Raw genomic sequence first — 10,680 nt, forward strand, 5'->3', positions numbered from 1 at the left:
CTGTAATGGGCCAAAAACCAAATAACCAATCTTCATTCATCATTCATTCACCCACCTCTTCATTCATTCATGAATACCTCTATCCATGAAATAATCACAACAACCACTGTCTAGGCTCTAGAATAAGCCTTGGAAATGAGTAAGACATAGCCATTGCTTTTAAGGGGTTTATAGACTTCTGGGATCAACAGTTTCCCTTAAACTCTTGCACTAGACAGACGCTAAGTACCACAAGAGAGGAATGAACAAAATCCTATGCCAGGGGTTGAAAACTGGGAGCAAATCAGGCTATATTTGGCCAGCAAACGTTTTGTTTGGCCCATATGGTATTTTATTTTGTATTTTTTTTTTTTTTTTTTTTTTTTACAGATTAGGTGCCAACATTTAAAAATTAGGACATTTCACATAAAAACCCAGATTCCTGGTTTCTGGTGAAAACAGGAAGCTCTGAGCCATGCTGGGCCAAATTCCTGCAGGATGGTAACTGGCAGAAGCAGAGCAGCTGCTCTCCCTTTCAGTCAGAGCATGCGCTCTCCAGTTTGCCACAGTCCTTGCCACTTATTAGTATCCGACAGCAAAACCAAATGCTCAGCTGCTAGCTATCAGCAGCTTGTGCTATGAGTACTTTTATAACAGTTAAGAGAAAAGTTAAAAAAAAAAATTTTTTTTTTTTACTCAAATCTCTATTAAAAGTAGAAGTGAAAGATAGAGTGGTAGGGCTATACGTTTCAAGAAGAGTGCAGTATAGAAAAGAAGAATATTCCTAGGGAAAACAAACAATTCCTTGTGTTCAAGATGCAAATAAACATCTCCCATTTACGTTGCCTGCTGATTGCTGCAGGCATTTGAGTTTGCAGCCTCTGTTAACACCAGGAATAATTAATGCAGTGGCTAAGAGCATTGGCTCTGGAGTGAGGAAGAAAGCTGCTTCCACCCCTTACTCACTGTGTGACCCTGGCAAATTATTTACCCACTCTGTGCTTCAGTCGCCTCATATGTAAAAAAGAAATAAGTATAGTACCTACGTCAGGTACTGTTGTGAGGTGACAATGAGATAAAAGATATGAAGTTCTCAGCCAGTGCCTGGCACAAAGTAAGCATTAGCTATTACTGGTGCAGAGTACAAAGAGAGCGACCATCTCCAAAGGGAGGCTTAAGGACGTTTAGGATTTCATTGTGAGGAGATGAAGGCCTCACACAGAGAGGCCAAAGAAAAGACAGAGAGGGAATGGCTCTGTTCCAGTAGCCAAAGCAGAGGCTTCACAATGAAGCTGAAAAGATCATGTAGGAAGTTTTGAAAGTCAGGCTGAGGAGAACTGCCCAATAAGTCAGTATGCCCCCCAAATGTGTTGTTATATGATGGATTTGGGGGATAAAAATAGAATAGGACATTAAACAACGTTGAATCATAAAGTGAGAAAGTCATTCTCTTTCGATCCTCTTTCAAACCTTCTAACAAAACAAAGGAGAAAGTCTTGCTTTGATGCCATTCAATTCAAGCACCTCTCCAACCACACTTGCTAAATCTCTAGCTCTATAGACACTACACCTGAGGCTCAGAGGTTCCCTAGCAACAGTATCTAGCTACAACTTGTTAACGCCGTTTTGTTTCTCCCTGCTTTAAGTTCTACAGTTATCTTACGTTTACAGCAATTGCTACTGGTTTTCATATACGGTGTAATAAAGTTTCCCTGTAGAATGTAAAAGCATGTTTAAAGGAAAATAAGTGAGACAATTTAGAGAAAAGGTCAAGTAAACAAGAGTATAGGTAATACGCGGATGCGGCCTAAGTTGTGAAGCTGGAAAACACTGATGAGCCCAGGATGGATTTTGAGTAAAGGAACGACAAGATCAGACTGTGATTATGTGTAAAGCCGCCTCCACAGGCCACTACCTCACGCGTGGTACATTCCCTTGCTCCCTCTCCAGGCCTCAGTTTCTCCATCCGCAAAGCGGTGGAAGGGCGACCCTGCAGTCGCCCAGAGCCGGGACTCAGGGCCCTCAGCCCAGCCCGCAGGCCCGTTACCCTTGGCAACCACCAGGGTTCACGCCATAACGCCCGCCATCCCCGCTGGGGCTCAGCCTCCCGCTCCTCCCGGACTGCCCCGCTCCTCACCACTGCTCGGCTTTATCTCTCCACGTCAACACGGCCCTCATAGCGGTTTCCCTCACGCCTCGGGCCCCTCCTCCCCGCCTCAGCAACAGGCCTAACTCCGCAAGCCACTTTGTCTGCCGGCGCTACCCCGGCAACGCACATGCGCAGTGAGCTACGCACGAGGCAGAGAGTTCCGAGTGCGCATGTCTAAAAGGGAGGGCTAGAAAGAAGGAATGGGAGGCTAGAAGGCGTCCTCATATCTAGGACGCGCGCGATTGGTCGGAACGGGAAGGGGGCGGTGCGTCTTCCTCGACAAAGGATTTGATTGGCTGAGCCGTGGAAATGGCGGCTGTGGTTGAGGGGGGCGGCCGGAAAGCTGCTGAGCAGTCGGATAGACTTCCACTGCCTTCATCTTTTGGTTCCAGCCTAGAATTCCGAACTGAAGAAGTTTTCACCTCTAACTCCGCGCCACACTCAGAGCGACGCACCTTCTCAGCCTATTACTGCATCCGGAGCCCGCTTGAGGGACACGTCTGGGATGGAGAGTCCGAGCCTGGGGGACTGCGGAGCTGCCCCCTCGGTCATCGCCAACCAGCGCCTAGTCCCAGAGCGGCCCTGTGACCTACGGCAAGTTATTGTCCCCTTTCGGGCTTCAGTTTCACCATCTGTAAAATGGGAGCGGGGAAGTAGAGGGTGGGTGGGCCTTTCTTACCTAGGGTGGATGGACACTTGGAGGCCGGCAGGGTTAGTTCCTGCGAACAGGGGCTGGAGTACTGAGTACTTGTGTATGTGCGGTGTGGGGCTAAGATGATTTACCTACTTTTTTTTTTCCCCCCAAAAAATGTGATTCTCAGAACTACCTTGAAAGAGGTATTACCTCCCTTTTACAGATGGAGAAAGAGACTTTGACAGGTTAAGTAACTTGCTCTTGGACCACATAGGTAGTAAATGGCAGAGCTGGGATTTGAACCCAGTCTGTTGATTTTAAAGTTAGTGCTGTTTTCACCAGGATTCAGTTTCCTTATCGCCAAAATTGTGAACAGTATAATTTCTTAAGATCCACCCAGATCTCCCAAATTATTTAACCCCGTATTACATCAGAAGACTTTGATTCTAATTCTAGTCACTGGCTCATGCTTTGTTTCCCTATTTGTAGAAGAGAAGTTGGTTAGACATCTCTAGAGACTCATCCAACTTTGAAAATGTAAATATGATTTAGTGATTAGGATACACTCTACTGAAGTTTTTCAACAATAGTACAGGGGGAGAAGTATTAGACCAAGATTTAGTAGACCTAGGTCCTGGAATCAGTTCTGCAAATAACTTAATCTTCCTGTCACTCAATTTTATCAATAAGATGAGAGTAATCCTTATCCTACCTACCTCACAAGGTTATCGGATCAAGAATGAGAGTTTGAAAATTCTTTATCAAATGTTCTTTACCTTTTAGAGGGTTACAACCTCTGATGAAAGTAATAGACACTGTCCCCCCACCGCCCCCAAAATGCACATATATATAAAAATTTTACCTCACTTATTTCGGGAGAAGGAGGGTATCTCACTGACTCATTTAAGCTGTTCTGTTGATCCCCAGGTTAGGAGCTCAGCTATTGGTTCATGTTTTTAAACTTACGCCAAGTGTCACCAGAAATCTCTATAACAGAGCTATTCAATGATTAACAAAAAAAATTTTTTTTCTAGCAAGTAGCTTGAGCTTTTCATTGTGCAGAGATTTCCAACCCTTTTGAACCATTTTGGAGGACAGGAAGATACTCTCATAGAATGACTGAGCCACACTGATTTTAATCTCTCCCGTAGTCCGAATAGTCCATGTGGTTCCTTCTCTGTTATGGACTGAAATTGAATAAGCAGAGTCAAATTAATTTTAAATGAGCTAATCACTTGGAGTTTGTTTTTTTTTCAGGAAGGAAGATGTTGCTCTGGGATCAGAAAGAGTGGGAGAAGATGAGAAACAAATGGTGATAAAAAGCAGCAGTGAGTGTAATCCCCCGCTGCAAGAACCCGTTGCTTCTGCTCAATTCGGTGGTAGCGCAATGACAGAGTGCCATAAGTCTGTACCATGTGGCTGGGAAAGAGTTGTGAAGCAAAGGTTGTCTGGGAAAACAGCAGGAAGATATGACGTATATTTCATCAGGTGAGCACGCAAGATGGTAAAGATAGTACAGCCAAATAATTTTGTCTAGACAGGTGGTAGGAAAGCATAGCAGGAGTTTTGGCTTTTTTCTGTTTTTACCATAAAACCATTACGGATTCTGTTCCTTCACTGTCACTGGTTAGTTACATCAGGTGAGTTGGGGACAAATACTTACATTTTCTGCTACTGTGAATGGCTACTGGTAAGGTTGCACTTAAGCTATATTTGTAAAATTATGTTCTGTTGTCATAGAGGAAACTATTTTAAAGTATCACTTTATCACTTTTTTTATTTTAAATGACAAATGCCCATGGCAAAGTTTGGAAATTATTAATAAAAAATCCTAAATGTGGTCCAGTTTTTTTTAAAAGTCACTTTTATTAACTAGCAATAAGTTTTCTTTAATATCATTTTCTAGCCCACAGGGACTGAAGTTCCGATCCAAAAGTTCACTTGCTAATTATCTTCACAAAAGTGGAGAGACTTCTCTTAAGCCAGAAGATTTTGATTTTACTGTACTTCATAAAAGGAGCATCAAGTCAGGATGTAAAGACCAAAGCATGGCAGCTCTGCCATCCCAACCGCAAAATGAAAGTAGCAATTCAAACCGGAGCCTCAGGACACGAAGCAGGTGGAAAAAAGATGTGGTTTCTTTGCCAAGTGCTAGTTTGGAATTGCAAGATAGCAGAGAACTCTCTAACTTTACTTCCATTCATTGGCTTTTGAAAGAAGATGACGGTGTTAATGATGCTGACTCCAGAAAGGTTAGAAAGTCCAAAAGAAAGGTGACTGTTTTGAAAGGGATTCAAATTAAGAAAACTAAAACAGGGTGCCGGAGGAGTCTTCCAGATCCTGTTCAAAGTAATAGAAAAAGAGCATCTGTGTATAATAAGGCAGCAGATGCTGAAAGTGACCCTCTTGCACAAGAAAGTCAGCTTGAGAGAACTTGCTGCGTCTCTGATGCCAGAGCGAGCGACAAGACCCTCACTGTTACCAGTGAAGAGGAGAGGCTTGGTAAAGAAAAATCATTGTGTTCAGGATCAGATTTTGAACAGACCACTTCTGGCATCATAAACAAATTACGTTCAACCGAAGAAGCAGGACACAACAAGAAGTGTGAGGGTACCTTTTTAGAATCTGAGGAAATAAGAACCAAAGTAGAAGTTGGGGAAAGGAAGGAGCATTTGCATATTGACATTTCAAAAGGTGGCTCTGAAATGGACAACAGCTCACAAACGGAGAAAGACTCTACTTCTGCGAAAATATTTCAAGGTATTCAGTGCACTAAGGTGCTGTTAAACATGTGATGAGGATTTTGCACTTCATGCCTGTACCCAGTTAGCATGTGGGAATAGAATGAAGAAGTAGGGCCAAATATCAGATACATTCTACCAGTTGATCCTAGTGCCTTGTGTAACTGATATTTAAGCCCTTTTGTATGGCAAAGAAACAGCTGGCTACTGCCTTGATGCCCCCAACAGAGGATAATTGTGCCATTAACTGTTGCTACCATCCTGTTACAACACCTGGGACTCTCCTCAACAGTGCTGTCCCTTCTTCCCTTTTTTCCAGCCAGTAATCTTACAACTTTAGGGGAAATAAAAAGGTTTCACTTGTGAAAAGATTTGGGGAAGACTCCTTTTATACATAAACTGGTTGAGAATAGTATCTTCTCTTTGCACCCCTCCTGTTACTTATTACTGATGTGTGACTTCCAATTTAATTTTATATATCATAGTCATTTTTATCTTCTATTGTAATATAATGCTTCTCTAAAATGCTTTAGAGCTCTAAATAATTCAAAACTGTAATCACATAGTTCATCTATTATTTGTAATATGCTCTTAATACAGAGTTCAGAGCTTAACAGTTTTGCCTTTATAATACCTCAGTGAATAAGAGATAAAAGAAAGGAGACCTTTGAGCAACGCTATATTAGTTATTCATTATGCCATTATGGTATAATGAATAACTCCTTTAAAGAAGAATAGTAATTTTAAAGTCCTATGGGGAGACAGCGTGGACAGATTAGTAGAGCAGGTGGTTAGAGTTGGTTGCTGCTCCTGGTCCCACTCATGATTTTATTATGTCTTTGCTGTGCCTGGAATTTCTCTACCTTGAACAGAAGATGACCACATACACCTAGGAACTGCATAAAAATTCTCCAATGTGTCCTTTAAAGACCTTGAGCTTCCTAAAGCCTTGAGGTTTATGTAGATTTATTGCTAGTAAAATGGGCAAATAAAGTATCAAAAACATCCTCTTGTGACTAAAATGGAAGTATCCTAGTCATCCTATGCATAAAGAAGTCTAGTTCTCAACATAAGTACGTTTACTGTAGGTAATAGGTATCCAACAGAGTAGTAAAGACTTTCCCAGTGCCTTAGTTAGAAATTGCCACGTAAATTGAGCTTAGTCTCCTAGTAATAAAGGAGGCTAGCCAGTAATTATCTATAGGAACCCACAGAAGAAATTATCAAGTAGGTAGTAAGAGCAGTTTCCTTTGTTCTGACTCTTTTTTACTTTCCACTGGGCTTTGCCTATTCAAACTAGAATAGCAAAAAAACACTAGACTGATTATCTGGAGACGTGGATACTTGTCCCAATCTATAGTTAGTCCCACTATTGTTTTCAGATAGTTGCTTAATTTCTAAGCCTTAGAGTCTTCATCTGTAAAACACAGGTAATAACCCTCACCAGTCCTGTTTTTCATATCATGAATACTGTAACGTAAAATGAGAAGTGAAAAAGATGGCTTCACGCTAGACAAATGCAAGGTATTATTAACTGACATTCAAATTTAGAGGGTATGGCTATAGGGAGTATTAAATGTGATGATTTTAGAAACTTGAAAGCCTAATAATGGTGGTCAAAGAGTCTTTGTTAAGTTAAACTTCCCAGTAGATAGTGGCCTTAGGTGTTCTAAGATCCAAATCTTAGGCTTTCCTGCAGGTTCTGTTTTATCTGTATCCTTTTTTTTGTTTGTTTTTTGTTTTTTTTAGTAAAAGTATTCACTGCAGAATATTTGGAAAATATGGAAAATTAAAAGAAAAAAATTAGCAACAACCATTATGCCATTTTGGTTTATTCTAATCTCTCACATTTTTTTCTTTTTTTATTAAATTGGGATCATATGTTGAATATTGCTTTTTTCACTTAAAAATTAATGACATGGGAAAAATTCATGATGTAGTCTCAAAATATTTTAATAACCACATTGTACAAATGTCATAATTTAAAATATTCTATATTATTTCCAATTTTTCAATGTAGTGAACTCTGAACAAAAATCATAGAGAACTAGTATAATAGTGGTTAAAGGCATGGACTCAGGAACCAGACTGCCTGGATTAGAATTTCAGCTCTTGACACTACTAGCTGTGGCACCTTGGGCAAGTTACCTAGCTTCTCTGTACCTCAATTTCCTTATTTGTGAAGTGGAGACAAAATAGTACCTACCTTGCTCATAGGTCATTAGTAGGAGTAAACTGGTTAATTTTTGTGAAGTGCTTAGAATAGTGCTAAACTGAACGTTTTATAGCAGTAGTGTGTTGTTGTTGTTATTTGCAGCCCTGAATATTACTTTAGGCTGAACCATAGATTCTGTAAACAATGTTCACTCTTTCCTTTTCAGAAGACACCATCCCACAGACACAAATAGAAAAAAGGAAAAGAAGCCTGTATTTTTCCAGCAAATATAACAGACAAGGTATCCCTTTTCCAATCAGAAAACCAGGCTTTAAATCTATTTCAAGTGTTCCCCTCTAATACAGTGTGTTTGTTTAGCTCTTAGTCCCCCACGACGCAAGGCCTTTAAGAAGTGGACACCTCCTCGGTCACCTTTTAATCTTGTCCAAGAAACACTTTTCCATGATCCGTGGAAGCTCCTCATTGCGACTATATTCCTCAACCGGACCTCAGGTTTGTGGATTCTTTTAATTTTTGGCGTAGTAGAGACAGTGTGATGAGGAGAACTGATCAGGAAACCTGGTCTCAAGTTTGATTTTGACCTCAGGTAAGGCCTTCTTTCAGTCAGTCCTCAAACTCTTCACCTATAGACTAGATGACATCCAACAGCCTTTTTAGCATTAAAGAACAGATTTCCATTTATGTTCTACTTCCAAATTACTTTTAGTCATCAATGAAAATCCATTACTTAACCTTCCTCCTCTCTGTGTCATGTATAAAAGTATTTCTTTTTCATTGGATGCTTTCTTAAATGTCACTGGCACCTTATGTTCTGTATGGTTTTACACTAGTTATATGATGATCTGATTATTTAAAAACCAATATCATGCAAGGCCAGGTTTTGGCATAATTCAGACTGTTAACCAAATCGGTTAATGGTGTTGGGTTTTGACTCTGAGAGTGGTTGCTGATTTAGGTAATGTCTTCTCATCAGTGGTTTAAAAAGAAAGAAAGAAAAAAACTCTCTATATGAGATTTCTAGATAAAGAAGTACGTGAGCCTAAAATCAGCCCATCTGGAGGCTTGTAGTCACGTAGTTACTTTTACTTCCCAGGCAAAATGGCAATCCCTGTGCTTTGGCAGTTTCTGGAGAAGTATCCTTCAGCTGAGGTAGCGAGAACTGCAGACTGGAGAGATGTTTCAGAACTTCTTAAACCTCTTGGTCTCTACGATCTTCGAGCAAAAACCATTGTCAAGTTCTCAGGTACTTTCCCATATACCCAAAGGGAAAAACATAAATTGTGCCTATTTAAGAGAGCCACACCTTAAACTTTAATGTCCTCAGTTGCGACATTAATAGAGGTCATTCAGCTCAAGCACTGAAGGCATTTGAAGATAGTTCGCTTGCCCCAAAGTGCAGTCTCCCGCTGACCCAGGTGATAAATCTTTGCCCAGCACCAGGTCAGGCCGTGTGAGCAGGATTAGAGGAAGAAGTCAGTGAAGCAGAAAGCCCAGTTGACCTCAGGGACATTACCCCTGTCTCGTTAGGTCAGCACAAAACAATAATGGTTAGTGAGTGGCAGACAAGCAGGTCAGACAGGGGTGGTGGCTGCAGGAATTCAGAAGAAAGCAGCCACAAGTCAGGCTGTTAGGAGAGATTCTTTCCCGTCCCTTTCTGTTGTTTCTCCTTTTCAGGGAAAGTATTTTCCTAGAGGCTGACCTGATATGTGGGGTGTTGTATTCTCAGATGAATATCTGACAAAGCAGTGGAGGTATCCGATTGAGCTTCATGGGATTGGCAAATATGGCAACGACTCTTACCGAATTTTTTGTGTCAATGAGTGGAAGCAGGTAAGGCCCATCTCTGGCACATTTTGTCTCTGAGGCAAAGTAAGTCCACCGTTATGGTTAAAACTATTTCTTGGACACATGTGCTATTACAGTCACAACCAGCTTTGTTCCAAGCTTGAGGGGCAGTGATGGCTTGGGGTTATTGACAGCAGGAGAGGGTCCATAGATTTCCCCAAGTCCACAAAGACTCCCTGGTCTCTGACTGACCTCCACTGGTTTGCCACTTCTAGCCCTGTTCCTGTTATTCCCATTCACGTACTGTCTCTAGGCCTGATGTGGTTTTCCTCCTGTCACAGTCATACTCGCCTTCAAAAGCACACCACTGAAGGGAAGCAGGCAGGTGCGGGATTGGAGTGCACGCTTGTTGGGTTTCTCCTAGTGGTCTCAGACTATTTTTGTAGTAGGTGGGTCCTACTTCGGCTGCCCATTCTACTGAGTATGCCCAGCCCATGGGCATCTGGGTGGCATTCTGGCAGCTGATAGGCACTGCCACATAGCCTGTACACTCTCCTCTTAGTCTGTGACTTGCCCTAAAGCATTTAGCTGGGAGGTCTGGCCAAGCCCATCCCTGCTTCACCATTTATTGTGACCTGAGCAGTCCATTTAACTCTCAGGGTCTATAACCTCCTGGAAAATGGCATATTAATACTTGACTCATGTTATCACCACCCTCCACACTGAGTCCCAGTGAAGATCAGTACCAAATTGGAAAGTACTTTGTAAACTGTAAAGGATTGCTTTGATGTAAGGTATAATTTTAACCATTCCTGAATCTCATTAGGGTAAAGGTTATCATTTTCAGGTATATTGTCATAAGGTATTGTTCCCCCACCATATCTTTAAAAAGCCAATTAAAAAAATGTATTTCTGGGCTTCCCTGGTGGCGCAGTGGTTGAGAATCTGCCTGCCAATGCAGGGGACACGGGTTCGAGCCCTGGTCTGGGAAGATCCCACATGCCGCGGAGCAACTAGGCCCGTGAGCCACAACTACTGAGCCTGCGCATCTGGAGCCTGTGCTCCGCAACAAGACAGGCCGCGATAGTGAGAGGCCCGCGCATCACGATGAAGAGTGGCCCCCGCTTGCCACAACTAGAGAAAGCCCTCGCATAGAAACGAAGACCCAACACAGCCAAAAATAAATATAAATAAATAATAAATAAATAAAAAGTGC

At 41.8% G+C, this 10,680-nt stretch overlaps 2 protein-coding genes across 15 annotated transcripts in view; one reads left to right on the plus strand and one right to left on the minus strand.

Annotated features, from left to right (window-relative positions):
• IFT122 (intraflagellar transport 122) overlaps positions 1–2,281 on the minus strand; it is a 74,741-nt gene extending 72,460 nt beyond the window's left edge. For 4 of the 14 annotated variants that reach the window (XM_082347920.1, XM_082347925.1, XM_082347923.1 and 1 more), the window contains exon 1: positions 2,117–2,278. In XM_082347920.1, coding sequence (XP_082204046.1) covers positions 2,117–2,157 — 41 coding nt within the window. In that variant the 5' untranslated portion in view covers positions 2,158–2,278. Of the gene's footprint in view, positions 1–2,116 lie in introns of all 14 variants that reach the window. The other 10 variants (XR_014232784.1, XM_082347921.1, XM_082347917.1 and 7 more) reach the window with 6 other exon arrangements.
• A 136-nt stretch (positions 2,282–2,417) lies between these two features.
• Positions 2,418–10,676, plus strand: MBD4 (methyl-CpG binding domain 4, DNA glycosylase). Its single transcript, XM_082347929.1, has 7 exons — positions 2,418–2,726; positions 4,024–4,250; positions 4,669–5,522; positions 7,885–7,959; positions 8,037–8,171; positions 8,773–8,922; positions 9,406–10,676. Exons 1-7 carry the CDS (start codon positions 2,634–2,636, stop codon positions 9,540–9,542), a joined length of 1,671 nt encoding a protein of 556 aa, XP_082204055.1. The 5' UTR covers positions 2,418–2,633; the 3' UTR covers positions 9,543–10,676.
• The last annotated feature ends 4 nt before the right edge of the window (positions 10,677–10,680 follow it).

This window comes from Balaenoptera borealis (genome assembly GCF_965194805.1).
Source record: "Balaenoptera borealis genome assembly, chromosome: 12".
Taxonomy (NCBI): Eukaryota; Metazoa; Chordata; class Mammalia; order Artiodactyla; family Balaenopteridae; genus Balaenoptera; species Balaenoptera borealis.

Excerpts from the sequence above, each read along its gene's own strand:
- MBD4 (XM_082347929.1), top strand. The coding sequence starts at position 2,634 with ATGGAGAGTCCGAGCCTGGGGGACTGCGGAGCTGCCCCCTCGGTCATC. Across the intron at positions 2,727-4,023 it reads GGCCCTGTGACCTACGGCAA|GAAGATGTTGCTCTGGGATC; the intron begins GTTATTGTCCCC and ends TTTTTCAGGAAG. Across the intron at positions 7,960-8,036 it reads CAGCAAATATAACAGACAAG|CTCTTAGTCCCCCACGACGC; the intron begins GTATCCCTTTTC and ends GTGTTTGTTTAG.